Source organism: Dendrobates tinctorius, unplaced genomic scaffold, assembly GCF_039654945.1.
Source record: "Dendrobates tinctorius isolate UK_male_01 unplaced genomic scaffold, ASM3965494v1 ptg000151l, whole genome shotgun sequence".
NCBI lineage: Eukaryota > Metazoa > Chordata > Amphibia > Anura > Dendrobatidae > Dendrobates > Dendrobates tinctorius.
In genome coordinates, this window is record NW_027361818.1 from 20,014,090 (window position 1) to 20,030,691 (window position 16,602).

Consider the following 16,602-nt stretch of genomic DNA (forward strand, 5'->3'; position numbering starts at 1 on the left):
CATGGTCCAGTAGGCATGGCCAGGGCCGTTACGTGTCCATCACTGCGCACTGGGTTAATGTGGTGGACACAGGATCCACAGGGAACAGTGGCAATGGAACAGTGCTGCCTAGCCCACAGTATAGGAAACAGTTGGCTGTAGGCGTTCGACCCTCCTCCTCCTCCAGAAGTGAAAGCTCGTCGACAGAGCGCATTCACACGACCACTCCATCCGCAGATGCCAGTGTTGCACACGAGGTGTCCCACTATCGATCAGCTAGTGGTAAGCGGCAGCAGGTAGTTTTAAAGATGATGTCTTTGGGCGATAACAAACACACTGTGGAGGTACTGGCTGACTACTTGCAGCGAGAAACTGAGTCATGGCTGGGCAGTCTACATCTTGAGCCAGGCAAGGTAGTCAGTGATAATGGCTGTAATTTTGTGGCAGCCATAGCCCTTGCAAAACTCAGACACATACCTTGCCTGGCTCACACCTTGAACCTGGTGGTGCAGTGCTTCGTAAATAATTATCTGGAGGTAACAGCCCTGCTCCATAAGGTTCGAAGACTGTGCTCGCACATCCGTTGCTCGCCCAAAGACTCCAGTCGTATACAGAATCTGCAGCGATCTCTCCACCTCCCCAAGTACCGCCTAATCATAGACGTTGCAACAAGGTAGAACTCCACCATGCACATGGTTGAGAGGCTGTGCGAACAGAGGCAGGCTGTAATGCATTTGTGGGAGGATACATGGGCAGGCAGTTTGAGGGCAGACATGGAGTTGTCGTGTGTGCTGTGGTCAAAGCTGTAAGACCTCTGTAAAGTCCTTCAGTGTTTTGAGGAATACACATGGCTGGTAAGCGCAGACGATGCCATCACAAGCATGAGCATCCCACTCATGCGTCTGCTCATGCAAACTTTGACGCACATTAAGAATCAGGCGTCTGCAGCAGAGGAGGAGGAAGAGGAGGAGGGAAGCCTTGATGACAGCCATTGTCAGCGAGGGCAACTGACCGGGACGAGGTGGAGGAAGAGGATGAAGAAGAAGAGGAGGAGAAGGATGAGGGGGATGATTATTTTGGGGAGAAGGATGCTTCTCAGGGGGCAAGAGAAAATGTTGTTGTGCCAAGGTCAGGTAGAGGGTTTGTGCGGGACTGGAGGGATGTGGATTTGCCAGAAAGTGCTCCTCCACCCACCACTGGCAGTGCATCATTGACACCTGGAACATTGGCCCACATGTGTGATTATGCCTTGCGGATCCTAAAAAGGGACCCCCGTATTGCCAAAATGATGAAGGATGACGACTGCTGGCTGGCCAGCATCCTCGTTCGACGCTATAAAGGCAAATTACAGAACATCATGCCAAAGGAGAACCTAGAGCTAATATTGGCTAACAAACAAGCTACTCTGGTAAACCGTTTGTTAGAGGCATTCCCAGCACACAGCAGCGGTACTGGTTCTCCCATGAGCCGTAGTGGGCCAAATGGAAGAGGTGTTCATGGTGGACACAGCCGAAGTGGCGTTGGAGAAAGAGGTTTCATGACCATGTTGTGGACTGATTGCTCAAGTACCGCTCCCAAGACGGGTAATACTGAATCAATTGCAAGTGACAGGAGACAGCAGTTGTCAACTATGGATAAAAAACTACTTCTCCTCCCATATCGAAGTTCTCCCTCACAGGTCATTCCCCTGTGACTATTGGGCCACTAAACTGGACACCTGACCTGAATTGGCACACTATGCCTTACAGGAGCTCGCTTGCCCTGCTGGTAGTGTGCTATCTGAAAGAGTCTCCAGTGCTGCTGGATCAATCCTGACAGAAAAAAGGCCCGTCTGTTGATCCAAAATGTTGATGATCTAACCTTCATTAAAATGAACCATGCAGGGTTTCAAAGGATTTTGTCCCACCTTCCCCTGATGACACATAGGTTGCCAGAAAAATGGCCCGCTTTTGTCCTCTTCTTCCTCGTACTTCTCCAATTCCTCCATTTGCAGCTGCTGAATGTCCAGCCTACACATCAACATATGCCATTTTTTTCAACCTCCCTAACTGGGCTGCCCCCCAGGGCCGGGGTCACCACCTGGCGCACCCGGGCAAGTGCAGTTGCCCTGAAAAGGTGGGTTGGCCCACTCCTGGGCGAGGGCACTGCCACAGGGCCCCTCATAGTACAAAAAAGTGTCTCTGACGGTGGGGGGGCCCAATTGCTGTCAGACACACCTGCGAACTATGAGGGGCCATGTGTCAGTACCAGCGCCCACGAGTGGGCCTCCCTGCTTGCACAGGGCCCCAGCACTTCCAATAATTAACTCTCCCTGCTCCACCACTGTGTAGTCTGGGCAGTTAAATCCTTCACAGGGACGGCCACTACAAATTTGGTGAACTGATCGATGAGGGTTAAGACGTAGCTATGGCCTGTCCTGCTGGGCTCTACCTTCAGATGCTCAATGGCTACCATTTGTAATGTTAGAAGGTGACGGGGTGCTCACTGCTCCAGTCTGGTGGTCAGAGGAAAAATTAGAACATATTATAGAAAAAAACCTCGGCATACAGTATAGTATGAATCCAATATTTATTCTTCCAGAAAAATACATATCATGGGACCCAGATAATACAAACAAAAAATATCAACGTTTCGGCTATTCAGCCTTTCTCAAGATTTTATCTGCATAAGCAAAGGTCCATATATATCACGATTAATAATCCCTCCACATTCAATTCATATAGGTGATCAGTGAAAAAATCATTCACCAAAGTGTTTATCCTAGAGGCACAACGGCAAGCGCCAATGTGAGTTAACTTTTTGGACACCATCATTAAGCTACAAAACAATGAAATAGAGACATCCCTGTATCAGAAGCCAATCGACCGTCCAACATACCTTAAATGGGACAGTTTCCATCCAAAACATATAAAGAACTCTATTATCTATAGCCAAGCTATCAGATACAATCGTATATGTTCCAACCCCATGGATAGAGACAAACACCTTGGTCACCTCAAAAAGACCTTTTTGAATCAGGGCTACCATCCAAGAACAATTGAAAACCAAATTACAAGAGCCACCAGAATGTCAAAGAATCACCTGCTACATTACAAAGCTAAAGAAGAAAATAACCGGGTGCCTCTAGTAGTCACCTACAACCCAAATCTGGAAGTGCCAAGGGGAGCTGCACGGAAATTACAATCTTTACTACAAAAAGATGCTACTACTGTGCTTTAGGCAGCCCCCAAATCTAAGGAGCATCATTGTCAGAAGCTCCCTGTCCTCTCCAACAGCTGGAGGAACATTTCCTTGCAACCAGAAAAAATGTAAAACCTGTCCATCTATAATGACCACGGACAAGATAAAGATCCCCAATTCACATCAGGACTACAAGATCCCAGGTACTTTCAGCTGCATTACATCTAATGTGGTGTACTTAATTATTTGTACTAAATGTCCAACTGGGGGTCTGTATGTGGGGGAGACCGGGCAAAAACTGAGAACAAGGATGAATTCTCATCGTCACACAATAAGAGAAAAAAGAATGGCTCTACCTGTGGCAAAACATTTTTGTATGATGGACCACAACACCATGGATATGAAATTACTGGTATTGAAAGGTAACTTCACATGTCAGAGAGAGAGAAGAGTCTGTGAGTATAAATTTATGATGACCTTTGACACTCTCACTGCTGGAATGAATGTGTCTCATGGATTTATGTCTTTTTACATCAATTAAGGAATTTGCTCCTAAGACCTTGTGGGGACATCACAACACATTAGGAGACCCCAATTAGAGGACAATTAAACTTCCAGACTCCTCATCTATGAACTGGTCCAATATTTATGTTTCTCCCTCTCCCATAATCATAATTCTGCTTCACGTCACTTGTCTCATCTATTGCATTTTTTCTGTGCTGTATTGTGCATAAATATGTGACCCTTCAGATTTTGTATTAGTCTATGCCTGATGAAGAGACCTGAGTAGTCTCGAAAGCTTGCAATGTGTTACCATCTTTTCAGTTAGCCATTAAAAGGTATCAACCACTGAGGACTCTCAATTCTGAATATTTTTCTATCTACTGGCTATCAAGGTACAAAGATATACATCTTTCCTGTATGGCAATTATCCAGACACCCTCAATAAAGGAGTGGTTCTGCAGGTGGGGACCACAGACCACATCTCAGTAAGAATGCTTTCTGGCTGATGTTTTTGTCTCTTTTGAATGTTGGTTGTGCTTTCACACTCGTGGTAGCATGAGACAGACTCTACAACCCACACAAGTGGCTCAGGTAGTGCAGCTCATCCAGGATGGCACATCAATGCAAACTGTGGCAAGAAGGTTTGCTGTGCCTGTCAGCGTGTGTCCAGAGGCTGGAATTGCTACCAAAAGACAGGCCAGTGCACAAGGAGACGTGGAGGGGGCCGTAGGAGGGCAATAGGCCAGCAGCAGGACCGCTACCTCCGCCTTTGTGCAAGGAGGAACAGGAAGAGCACCGCCAGAGCCCTTCAAAATGACCTCCAGCAGGCCACAAATGTGCATGTGTCTGCATAAATGGTTGGAAACCGACTCCATGAGGATGGTCTGAGGACCAACGTCCACAGATGGGGGTTGTGCTCACAGCCCAACACACTGCAGGACGCTTGGCATTTGCCACAGAACTCCAGGATTAGCAAAAATAGTCAAAATTAAAAAAAAAAAAATCAGTGCTTTCAGACCTCAAATAATGCAAAGAAAACAAGTTCATAATCATTTAGAAACAACAATAGTAATATTTTAATTCAGGAAGAGTTCAGAAATCAATATTTTGTGATATATCCATTATTTTTAATCACAGCTTTCATACGTCTTGGCTGCTTTCCACAAGTCTTTCCCACTGTTTCTGAGGCAAAAATTTAGGCAGTTCTTTGTTTGATTGCTTGTGACTATACATCATCCTCTTGATTACATTTCAGAGGTTTTCAGTGGGGTTTAGGTCTGGAGATTGGGTTGGCCATGACAGGGTTTTGATGTGATGGTCTCGTAATTTTGGCAAGTGCTGTATGTATGTTTCCCAGGTAATTCTAGCATTTTTGGTCTGCTGTCTTTATCACTGTACTTTTTGTCTAGTCATTTTCGGTACTATTGATTTTATGTTCCAAGTACTGAAGGGAGAATTCATCAGCCGACGCCTGTGCTGTAAACAAATAATTTAAAAAATATAAGGTAATCCTCCCTTTTAGTCCTGCTAATACTCAAGCCGGTTGTGTACAAAATATAGCTCATCCGGACATTATACTGGTTAGTGACTGGGCGCTGATACTATATTTGGTTAGAAGAAACTTTCTCCCCCTTCTCTCTCCCTATATAATCTCCGGATGAGCTATATTTTGTACAGGACCAGTTTGAGTATTATCAGGACTAAAAGGGAGGGTTACCTTATCCCCTGTTATTTAACAAGTAGCCCCATTACAGTTTTGGTGCCATTTGGGATCTGTCATGGGACGTGTTAACTTTTGTATGCCTGGTGTATGACATACAGTATATATAAGTACTTTCATATGGAGGCCCATTGTCCCTTGGTGGTGTCTGACTGAGCACATTTGCTTTTACTCTTGTGTGTGTTATTTGTGGTCTTTTTGATGTTTAACAAAACTTTTGTAATTTTATATCTAAAAAATTCCTGTCATTCTGCTGTTTTCACATATCATTTGTAGTGGAGTTTATGCTTTCGTCAGGGCACAGCACAATTGTGCATGACATACAATGAGTCTGGATTTTTGCATAATATTAGGCTGATGGGAGCAGTACTTTCATCAGCCGAAATCAGTGACCGGAGGTAAACTATTTACCTCCGATCACAGCTGCAGGCTCATGCTGTCATTTGACAGCTTGGGAATCATGGCTTTCTTACTGGCATTACTGATTTTACTGTCGATCTGGTCACTGGTGCTGGCTGATGGGACTACTGCTCATATCAGCCAACACCTGCTGCCGCTAATAACAGAGAGAACAGGCGGCAGCTGATGGGAGAATTCATCAGCCGACGCCTGTGCTGTAAATAAATAATTAAAAAAATATGGCATGGGTTACGCTGCATATTTCATAACCAGCCAGGCAAAACTCACAGCTGGGGGCTGCTACCCTCAATTGTCAGCTTCTGCAAGGCTGGTTATCAAGAATAGAAGGGGTCTCCACATTGATTTTTTAAATTGTTCAAATAATTTAAGAAAACAGAGTGGGGTCCTTCCCATGCGATCATAACCTGTGTTTGCCATGCTGTCATACACATGACAACATGTCAAATACTGGATGTTTGGGCCCCCCATTCAAGTGAATGGAGTCCAGGTTCGGACTCGGGTCTGGGTACTGTTCTGGTACCCGAACTTTTTGTAACAGTTTGACTGAACCTGCCTTATCTAAACATCCAGAGGACTGTCCTTCTTCACTCAAGACCCAAGAACTACTAAGCAACTGTGCTAACCACTAATCCACCATGCTACCAATAGCCGGTAGTATCAGTGGGTTGTTGTTGTACAGGGTCATGCTCAGGGTACCAGGATTAGGGCCAGACTGAAGTTACAAAACCAAGGGTAGTGCTAATAAATAACCGTCTGTTTTTGTAACCACTGAGTCCCTTTGTGCCATTGCATTCACATACCTGTTCACATCTGGAAGTGAACTGCACTTTCAAGCTTTGTCAGTCTGCAGTCACAGTTACTGACTGCAGATTTTTCTTTTAAAATGCTCTTTAAGGAAATGTAAGGATAACTTAGAAAAAGACCTAAAGAAAAGAAGAGTCATAGATTAAAGAAGGACCCTAGGGAAACCCCAAATGACAGTGGGGTTTAAAGGTATAAAGGGCATCATTCCCATCCACTAATCGCTTACTAAGAAGGAGGATCAGTGGACATTTGTTGACTAAAGTGTGTTATGCTCATAATATCTACAATTCCCTACCATGCTTGAGCTGTTATCTATCATAATGTCCCCAGCTGCTAATAATTTTGAGATGATTGTTGACCTGTTCCTTTCCTGTACCACAGAAGCAGGAAACGTGACGGAATAGTTGGATATTTATTTGCATAAGTTTTTAATGAAAAAGAGAATTCTAGAAAACTGCCTTCGGATTTCTTGGTTCCTGAAATAATATATAATTGGATTTAGCAACGGTGTCCCCAAAGTATACAGAAGAGATAATATCTTGTTAATGTTATTGGATTGATCATGTGAAGGAAATAAATATATACTCAGCAATGAACCATAATAAGTCCCTACAACAAGCAGGTGGGAGCTGCAGGTAGAGAAGGTCTTTTTTCTTCCTGTAGATGAAGGTATCCCAATGATTGTCCAGAAAATGGAGATGTAGCTACCTAAGACAGTTAGAAAAGGCAATAGGACTATGATATTGACAAGGACAAATGTTTCAATGATGATGGGTGATACATCTGAGCAAGAAAGCTCTAACATCGGAAGGAAGTCACAATAGAAGTGGTTGATGGTCATACTGCCACAAAAGTCCAATTGGCAAAGCAATGAGATGGTTATGAGCATAAACATAAAACCAAGTAACCATGACCATACTGCAGAAAGCAGGCAAAGCTTACTGTTCATGACTGAAGGGTAACGTAACGGGACGCAGATGGCCACAAATCGGTCAAAGGCCATGACAGTAAGAAGATAACATTCAGTGGTAGTGCAAGACGCAAAAATATAGAACTGGATAAGACAACCAGAAAATGAGATGGTGCTTCCACCTTCTAGGGCAATGTGCATCATATTGGGGACAATGTTTGAGGAGAATAGAAAATCAGAAAATGACAGGTTGCTCAAAAAGAAGTACATGGGGGACTGTGAAAGATGACTGGTGGACACCATTGTGATAATAAGAAGGTTTCCAATGACAGTCATGATGTAAATGTTGAGCACAAATATAAAGAAAAGTTTATTGTAGTTGTCAAAATTCTGGAAACCAGTGAGGAAGAAATCTGTGACTAAAGTTGAGTTTTTCTGAAACATGATCTGTAGGTAGAAAAAGAAAAAGTTAAATTGTTTTTTCTTCTTTATATAGAAATGAGAGTCCTATCTACTTATTTAATTGCCTTGTAATGTTTTAATTTCCTGTTCCGTCCAGATGTCACCATATCCCAGAATTCCAAGTGGAGGAAGTTCACTGACCGCCGTATATGGACACCCAAGAGATGGGTGTCTCAATATCGAAACTGCTGCTGGTACGAACATATTGTGCGGTACCACCAGCGGAACGCCTTCGCACCACACACACTCACACTCTATACGTGGTACGCACCACACACACACTCACACACTCTCACACTCACGCAGCCTCTTGCATAGTACCACCAGAGGAACACCGTTGCACTGCGCCTGCACAAATTCCACGCAGAAGAAGTGAATGATTCAGCTGATCCCGGCGGCAGATGCGTGATGTATCTACAGGCAGAGGAAGCCAGTCATAATAAAGGGGTTTTCCCACCAACGAAAGTTCTTTTTAATAATTGGCATACAACATCTCCTGGGCAGGGGAGGAAGCAAAAAGTCAATACTGACATTACAGCAGGGGATCACAGAGGATTCATTTTGTGAGGTAAAATATTTCACTGACTGTTTTTAAACAATATTTTACCTCGCAAAATGTATCCTCTGTGATCTCCTGCTGCATTGTCAGTATTGTCTTTTGCTTCTTCCCCTGCCCAGGAGCTGTGGTGTGTTCTGTACACGGTCAGACACAGGGGTGAGAGAGACAGAGCACAGGGGGGAGACAGCTCAAACGGGACAGCACATGAGGGGAGAACACGGCACAGGAAGGAGAGAGACAGCAGACAAGGGAGATAACACATGGGGTAGACAGGTTAAAGAAGAGAGCACAGACAGGAGAAGTCAGCACATGGGGAAAGAGAGAGTAGATAGGTGGGTGACCACATGGTGGGAGATTCTCAATGCTGCAAAGCCTGCCCCCATCGTGACATTACCGCCATCCCGATGTGATAGCATCCGGCCTCCATCTAGTTGTTTATAATATAGAAATTCACATCATTTACAATTTATTTTTTAGAACAGTAAAGATGCACCTTTTGATGTTAGTCATCATCACCAAAGCCCATGGAGATTAGACTTACCTTAACTGGACCTTCTATCCAAGGGCTGTAAAGTCACTCGGCCTGCCTATATGACAAATAAGTTCTTGTCTGCCTTTGAAGTTAATGTATGTGGCAGTCAATCACCTTCCATGGGCCCTTAGCGGTCCAATTGGCATCCTCCAAGGTAGGCAAGTTCCAGATGTTTGGAAAACAGAGTGATTCATTTCAGGCAAAAAATGATTTATTGCCAGTAAATATCTTCTGGTAACGCTTATAAAGATTCACATTCTTGAACAAATACTGTAGTAATATCCAAACATGTAAGTTGATGTTTTTGAACAATATTTGATGTTTATGAGCAATATTTTTTCGGTTGAGATGTGATATTTCATCGAAACAGATATAAATAATATTAAGCAAAAAATATGCAATGCTGCTGCAGTGCAGTATAGCACAACCTCCACCACGGGGAGCTGGTGAGGGAAGCGAGGCTGCACTCACAGTGTAGCACAGCAATGCGGCAGCGCAGGAACTACTAGGTGGTGAGAGAATGGTCAGAAGAGCCGGGTCAGCAACAGTCAGGAAATGCAGTACTAGGGGGAAGCACAATACAAATGGTCAAGTACAAGCCAGAGAAGTCAGACCCAGCCAGGAGCAGAGATATCAGCGACAAAATATAGTTAGACAGGTTAGAGGGCAAGCCAGGAAACATACCAAGAAGACAAAGCATGGGGAGAAAACATTAAGACAAGCGGGGTAGCAGGAGTAAATGGGCAGAGGAAAAACCAGGGTGTAACAGGGTCAGCTGCTCAAGCCTGGGGCAGGAACTATAACTGATGCTGCCTGTCAGCCTCAATGGACTGAAATAGCAACACAGATCCCAAGACAAAGCAGGAGAGTTAACCCTTGCATGACCAGACTGGGGAGAGAATAACAAGAAACAATCCCCGGCCTGAATCATGACAAAATAAATGTTTTTTCATTGATCAGTATGCCTTTTGATGGGGTAAAAAGACCTTTATTTTCACTGACCGCAAAACAGCTGGTAGGTGGCACTATTCTGTGACATTATGGTCAGTGCTTAACATTCAAGGAACAGGGATGTGTCAGTCTACCACTGGGTTTATTAGTCTGAACCTGAGGTGCTAGGCCATGTTAAAGAGCATGCTGTGATGTTCCTCGTCCACTGCTTCCCTCTTTTTTGACACTTTAAATCTGTACCAAAACCAGTAGTTTACTAACATTTTCCGTTTTGATATGCCAATGAGATGGAAAGGTCCTTACTCTTCTTTTGAATACCCCTAATGCACCACTCCATGCCAAGGGCAGTACCTGTGTTGACCCCTCTTCTAACCTTGTGCCACATCATAAACTCTGTCCTCTCCAATCTGTCCAGAATGCAACAGCCAGGTTCATATTCTTTTCCAACCTTTACACCTACGCCTCTACCCTCTGCCAGTCATTGCACTGGTCACCCATCCAATGCAGCGTTCAACACAAACTTATCCCTCTCACCCACAAAGCTCTTCACAGTTCTGCACCACCCTACATCTCCTCCCTTATCTCTATCTATCACCCTACCCGCGCCCTCTGTTCTGCTAATGACCTAAGATTAACATCCTCTATAATCATAACCTCTCACTCCCATCTCCAAGACTCCTCAAGTGCTGCGCCAATTCAATGGAATGCACTACCCTGGATGATCCGATTAATTCCGATTAATTCCCAATACCCAGTTTTAAGCAATTCCTAAAAATGCATTTCTTTAGACTGACCTAATGCCCCACCTCTCTTATCTAATCATCCCTGTTTGGCCCATACAAAACCTTCATCTGTTCACATACCCTCCACTCACTTATCAGCCCTCTGTGTCTGTACTGTGCACATACTTGCTGGTAACCAGTTCATGCAGTGTTATTTGTGTCACCTATGTATTTTATTGTTGGTCGGACCGTACAATACAAGTATGTTTTACTATTCAGTTTTCGTTTCTCCCCTATTTCCTCATACATTGTAAGCTTGCGAGCAGCAGAGCCTTCACGTCTTTGGATAACTGAGACATGTTTATCCTGTAATGTCTTTATTGTCTGTATAAGTCCTCTCTAAAATGTAAAGTGCTATGGAATATGTTGGCGCTATAGAAAAAAAATTATTATTATCATAAGGCCCCTGCATGCATTTGTACTACTGTTTTTTTTTTCTCCAAACAGGCCCCTTTATCAACATTCTTAATCTCATCAAAATAGCTGATAAATTATCTTTCAAACATAACGTGATTGGGTCAGATATCCACCAGCGTTGCCCTGACCTACGCACCACTAAAAAGTGTAGGAGTCTGATCTGAGATCTGAATAATGTCCTTTATGGTTTGATTTCTCAATTCAGGAGGGTACAATTATGTAAGTGGTTTGGAGTCTTAGTTTATCAACGTGTCTGGTCTGAGGTGATACCTAATTTAGGGCTCTAATCTGGATTAGGACTGTATTTATGTTGTTCTAAGGGAGTTGTCATAAGAAGTCAATAATGGGCTGAACGCAACTAAGAACGGAAAAGAGGACAAGATCTACAACAAAAGGAGACATCTCTTCTGAGTCAATGCATTTATAGAGGAGCTGTCACTTCTAACATGTCTGTTATAGTAATTCCTTGTATTAGTATTACTCAATTTGAGGGAGGATAAATTTCCATGGATATTTTGGCCAGCGCTAGCCTTGTGATATACTGTAGCTTCCTTGTAGATGTAATTACTTGGTTATGCTGGAAGACTTCCTAGACCCTTTATCGAGTTGGCTTTCACATATCTTAGTGTCCACTGCATTCAGAAAATTGCACAATAATTGTCTGCAAATTTATGATGGATGAAATCAATGATCTGTAGAAACTTAGGGTACCGTTACACTTAGCGATGCACCAGCGATCCCGACAACGATATGGATCGCTGGTGCATCGCTAAGTGGTCGCTAGTGAGCAGCCACACAGGCAGATCTCACCAGCGACATAGCAGCGGTCGGGGGTCGCTACTTACCTGTTAGACGCGGCGATCCTGACGTCCTCCCGCCCGCGTCCACGCATCGCTCGTCGGTGCCACAGGAAGCCCAGCAGGAAGCGCCCGACGAGAAACGGTCCAGGACGTTCCCGCACGACCAGCGATGAGCAGCGGGGGAGCCGGTCGGAGGTAAGTATCAGACATAGCGATATCGCTAAACCAGTGATGTTATAGCGATATTGCTAGCGATATCGCTTAGTGTGACGGGGCCTTTAGTGTACACTGCATTCTGAAAATTGCACAATAATTGTCTGCAAATTTATGATGGATGAAATCAATGATCTGTAGAAACTTAGTATTACATAATACAATTAAATTAAAATCATTAAAATAGTTGTAATATTGTAAACAGATACTGTAGTTGAATTTTAAGGAAGGTCTTTTGCATAACGATAATTTAGTTTTGCTTTCATTGCACGAATAACCAATAAATCATGAATTACGAGTTATGGGTTTACTCTGTGAGGTGTTTAATGTCTGCACAGGTCCCCCCTGAAATGCAAAATGCTGACAAATGTATTGGAGCAATATAGATTAAAAATTAAGAATTGTTATTATTAATGCATATCAAGAAAGTGATAAAACAAATATTGTAAAAAGTTTGATAGTGGAAAAATGAAATAAAAATGTAATAAATCTACAGACTTTATAAGAAGAACCTGGATATTCTGGCTCCAAGTAGGCTATAACGTAGTCCACAATAACAAGCTGCAGCTCAAAAGCAAATAAGAAACTTTGGAGCTAATAAATGAGAGATAAAATCTGCCATCTTTCTGTAATATTACTCTTCCATAAATAACTTCTGAATGCAGGATTTGCTTTGGGCTCCACATCGTAAAATGGATATTGGAGAGACAAAGAGACTTGTGGTCTCCTGATGAAGTCAGTGCATGTCGAAACTCATTGAGAATAAAACCAATCTTTCCACTCAACCATCTCAAGTGTTTTCTGACATCTCTATCTGCTGAGTCGCCAGCAGCGCAGCACATCCGCTTCTCCACATCTGCTTCACTCTATGTTGGATCCACCACCCTGCAGAGCAGCAGCTGCTGGACCACTTATTTCTGAGCCCTTCCAAGGATTGAGGTTTCTCACGACACCACCAGATGAGCAGTTTACACACATTGAAATGCCTGTTGTCTGGATACTGTCCTATTTTGCCCTTCCTTGTCCCTAAAGTTTTTATTCAAAAAAGGTTCAATGGGCTACGTGGCTAGAAAAAGACATCTTAGAGGTGATCTCATCTGACGTGGTGATATCAAAAGCTGTCCCATGATTTATTGCCTACAAAGACTTTAAAAAGTTACGGTCACAAAAAATGATCCCTCCTTTTTCAGTTTAATATATTACATAAATATCTAAAAAAAATCTACATATAAGTAATTAAAAATTAATTTAATAATTTGAGAATATATATGCTAATGCAACTGTCGGTAAAATTCCCCGCCGTAGAGGTGCTTCTTTACTCCATAGCTGATACCATGTTCCGTGTTGGGGAGTGAGTGAACGCTGCTCCCGGGGACATACTGCTACTTTATAAGAAGAGTTTTCCCTGCCGCTCCTCAGCCTTGCCATCTATCATTGCCCCACTGGTCTGTGCCCTGATCGGAGTGAGGAGAGAGACCAGGAGATGATACCATACACGCAGAAGATCACTCACTGCCACCACACCGCCCTTCACCAGCGGTATCACAGTTTCCCTGCGCACTGAAGCACCACTTCATCACTATCACTGTTCTTTCCTCTGATTGGAGCGTTTTCAATGTGATCATAGCGCAGATCAGTGATAATGATAGAGAAGCAGTGTGTCTCTGTGAGCAGCGCACTTTTACTCTCTACCTGCTCTTGCTTATTAGAAGCATGCGTGGTGTTGAGGTTCGGTCACTGTGGTAGTCAGCGGTCTTTACACAGGCAGACAATATCCTGCTCCTTCAGCATAACTAAAAACAAATAGCCTTTCTCTGAGACAAAGGTCCAACAAAACCAAAACAGTTCTTTCAGATGTTACAGGCTCACTTGTTTAGAGTACAGTCCACTCTTAACCATTCTTTAGCAGGGTCTGACCAACCTTCAATAATAAATCTTTCTACCTTCACTCATAGACAACCTCTGAGGCTGCACGGTCTGGATTGGAGATATGAGTGCAGCCAGTCCCACCCTGCTCTTCTAGCTCCTCCTAAAACCCAGATCCAGAAATCTGGTCCCATATAAAACCATAACAGCAGCCTAAAGCTGCATGAAACTGCTATCTTGGCTTCACATCACCAAGGCTAACTATGTAGGTGACACATATTTCCGATTCAGGACCTTTCCGGCTGCAACCTTACAGTGGTCAGAAACATCAGTGAGAAGCATTGCCATCCACAAGATGGTGGTGCACTTCCATTGAAAAATAGGTGCAAAACATAGGTTTTTAGACAAATATTGACTTTAAAAATAGTCAGTATACATCTTACATAAAACACATGTATCTACATTTTTTATATTTTAATAATATAATATTTTTGGCGATAAGTCCTCTTTAAAGATAAATAGGGAACATCCATTACATGTAAGATGAATCTGATTCTCAGAGATAGCATTTTTAAATCTTACAAAGTTACAAATTTCTGTACCAAGAAACCTTGCAGGATTATCATATGCGCATCATGTTAGGAAATGCTACATCTGTAGAGATTATTATAGGAAAAGGCTTGTTACATCTCTACAGTTACAGAAATCAAACTACAGGATACTAAATACCAAGAAGTAGTAATGGCAGATAATAAGTCAGTATCTAACGCCTGGATGCTATTCTCATAGCAAATGCCGGTGAAGGTTCGAAATAAACGTTGTATAACGGATCAAGAACGGTTGAACTTGGTGGAATTGTGCTTTTTTGTTAACTAATATAACCATAAATAATCTCTTCTTTAAGAAACACTTACATGTGCTGGTAGATTCAGCATAGATCAGGTCACCTCCTGGAAAATCTCGTAATATATAACAATCCTGTTTATATATCTTTAGTGTTCAGATAGAAGAAGAATAAGGGAACAGCAAACTGAACACAAAGACATTTGCAGATTTCCCTTGTGATCTAATTACATGTGAAAATGATACTAAGGATTGCTGACGTTCGCAAAGTTTGACATTAACTTTCTCTTAATTTTTTTTACTCCAAACAAAGAAAGTAAAGTTATTCACTGAGCAAAAATCAAGTAAGATACAAAAACATTTTTGATCTGTTTGAACAGGATGATTCAGAGCTTGGGACTCGACCAGAGATTGACCACAGCCCAAGCTGCCACGTTTGAAGCTTCATAGATGTTATTACTAGGTGGCCTGGCCCTCGGCTTACTACTGGTCCAGAGCAGACACAGTTGTGCTCAAAAGTTTACACACTCCGGCAGAATTTTTGCTTTCTTGGCCTTTTTTCAGAGAATATGAATGAGAACACCAAAACCTTTTCTCCACTCATAGAGTAGCCATTCACACCCATTTGTGTCAACTTCTGTGCATGTTATCAGGCCAAAATCACCAGGGTATGTAAACTTTTGATCAGGGTCATTTGGATGTTTCAGGTTGTAATTATGATTTAAAAAGAGAAAACACAGTAGTTTGACAATAAATGGCTTCACCCAACCACGAGTGGAGAAAAAGCTTTGGTGTTATCATTTGTTAGGCACCAGGATTCTCCCGCTGTTTGGGATAGATCCCAAGCCTCATCTGGTGCTGTGGTCTCCCATTCAGGCTCTGCCCCTGGGATGACTGCTCAGCCCAGACTCCAGTCCCAGCACCTTGCCCAGGGTTCTGCTGCATGTATAGTTACTGCTGGCTCTCCAGCCAAACCTATAGTGATTACTGGAAGACACATGCAGCGTTGCACTCTGGAGCCTAAGTCCGGATTTCACCTTACTGAGTATCTCTGTGAGGCACCTTCTCATTGGTGCTCGGATGTCAGGTGCGCAAGTCCTGTGGCAAGTCTGGATTGGTCCACTAGCAAGGTCCCGGAACATAAAAAAAGTTCTCAGGTGCGCACGGCCATGTGCTAGTATCATTTTCATTATAATTTGGGTCGTGTGTGCTTGGGACTTCGGCTCTGCCTGTAAGGCCGGGGTCACACTAGAGAAGAATACGGACGAGTGAGATGCGTTAAAAGCACACATTACACACGGAGCAATGATTCTCTATGGGGCAGCTCCCAACAGCCGTATATTTCTCGTCCGTATTCTACAGTCTGTGCCAATCGCAGCATGCTGCGATTGTCAGCGTACTACGCCCGTAGTACGCCAATGCAAGTCTATGGGTGCGCAAAAAAAAAATGGATTACACACGAACCACACGTTTGACTTGCGAGAAATACGCAGGTCTTTTGGCAGGTGACAGGAAATGGGCCAATCCATCATCAGGAAGCCTAGACATGCAAATGAGCTCAAAAAGCGCTCCAGACATCCAGGAAGTACGCCTCCACGGAGTACAGCAGCGTCATGGCGCCATATTTTCTCACTGTGGAGATGCTGATTGTCTTAGTGCA

At 43.3% G+C, this 16,602-nt stretch overlaps 1 protein-coding gene across 1 annotated transcript; it reads right to left on the reverse strand.

The window, feature by feature from the left end:
* Nucleotides 1–7,019: 7,019 nt before the first annotated feature.
* On the reverse strand, nt 7,020–7,961 carry LOC141049967 (olfactory receptor 11L1-like). Its single transcript, XM_073546809.1, has one exon. It carries the CDS (start codon nt 7,959–7,961, stop codon nt 7,020–7,022), a length of 942 nt encoding a protein of 313 aa, XP_073402910.1.
* Nucleotides 7,962–16,602: the final 8,641 nt, after the last annotated feature.

What these genes read in the sequence shown, in the direction of transcription:
- LOC141049967 (XM_073546809.1), bottom strand. Translation starts at nt 7,961, where the DNA reads ATGTTTCAGAAAAACTCAACTTTAGTCACAGATTTCTTCCTCACTGGT.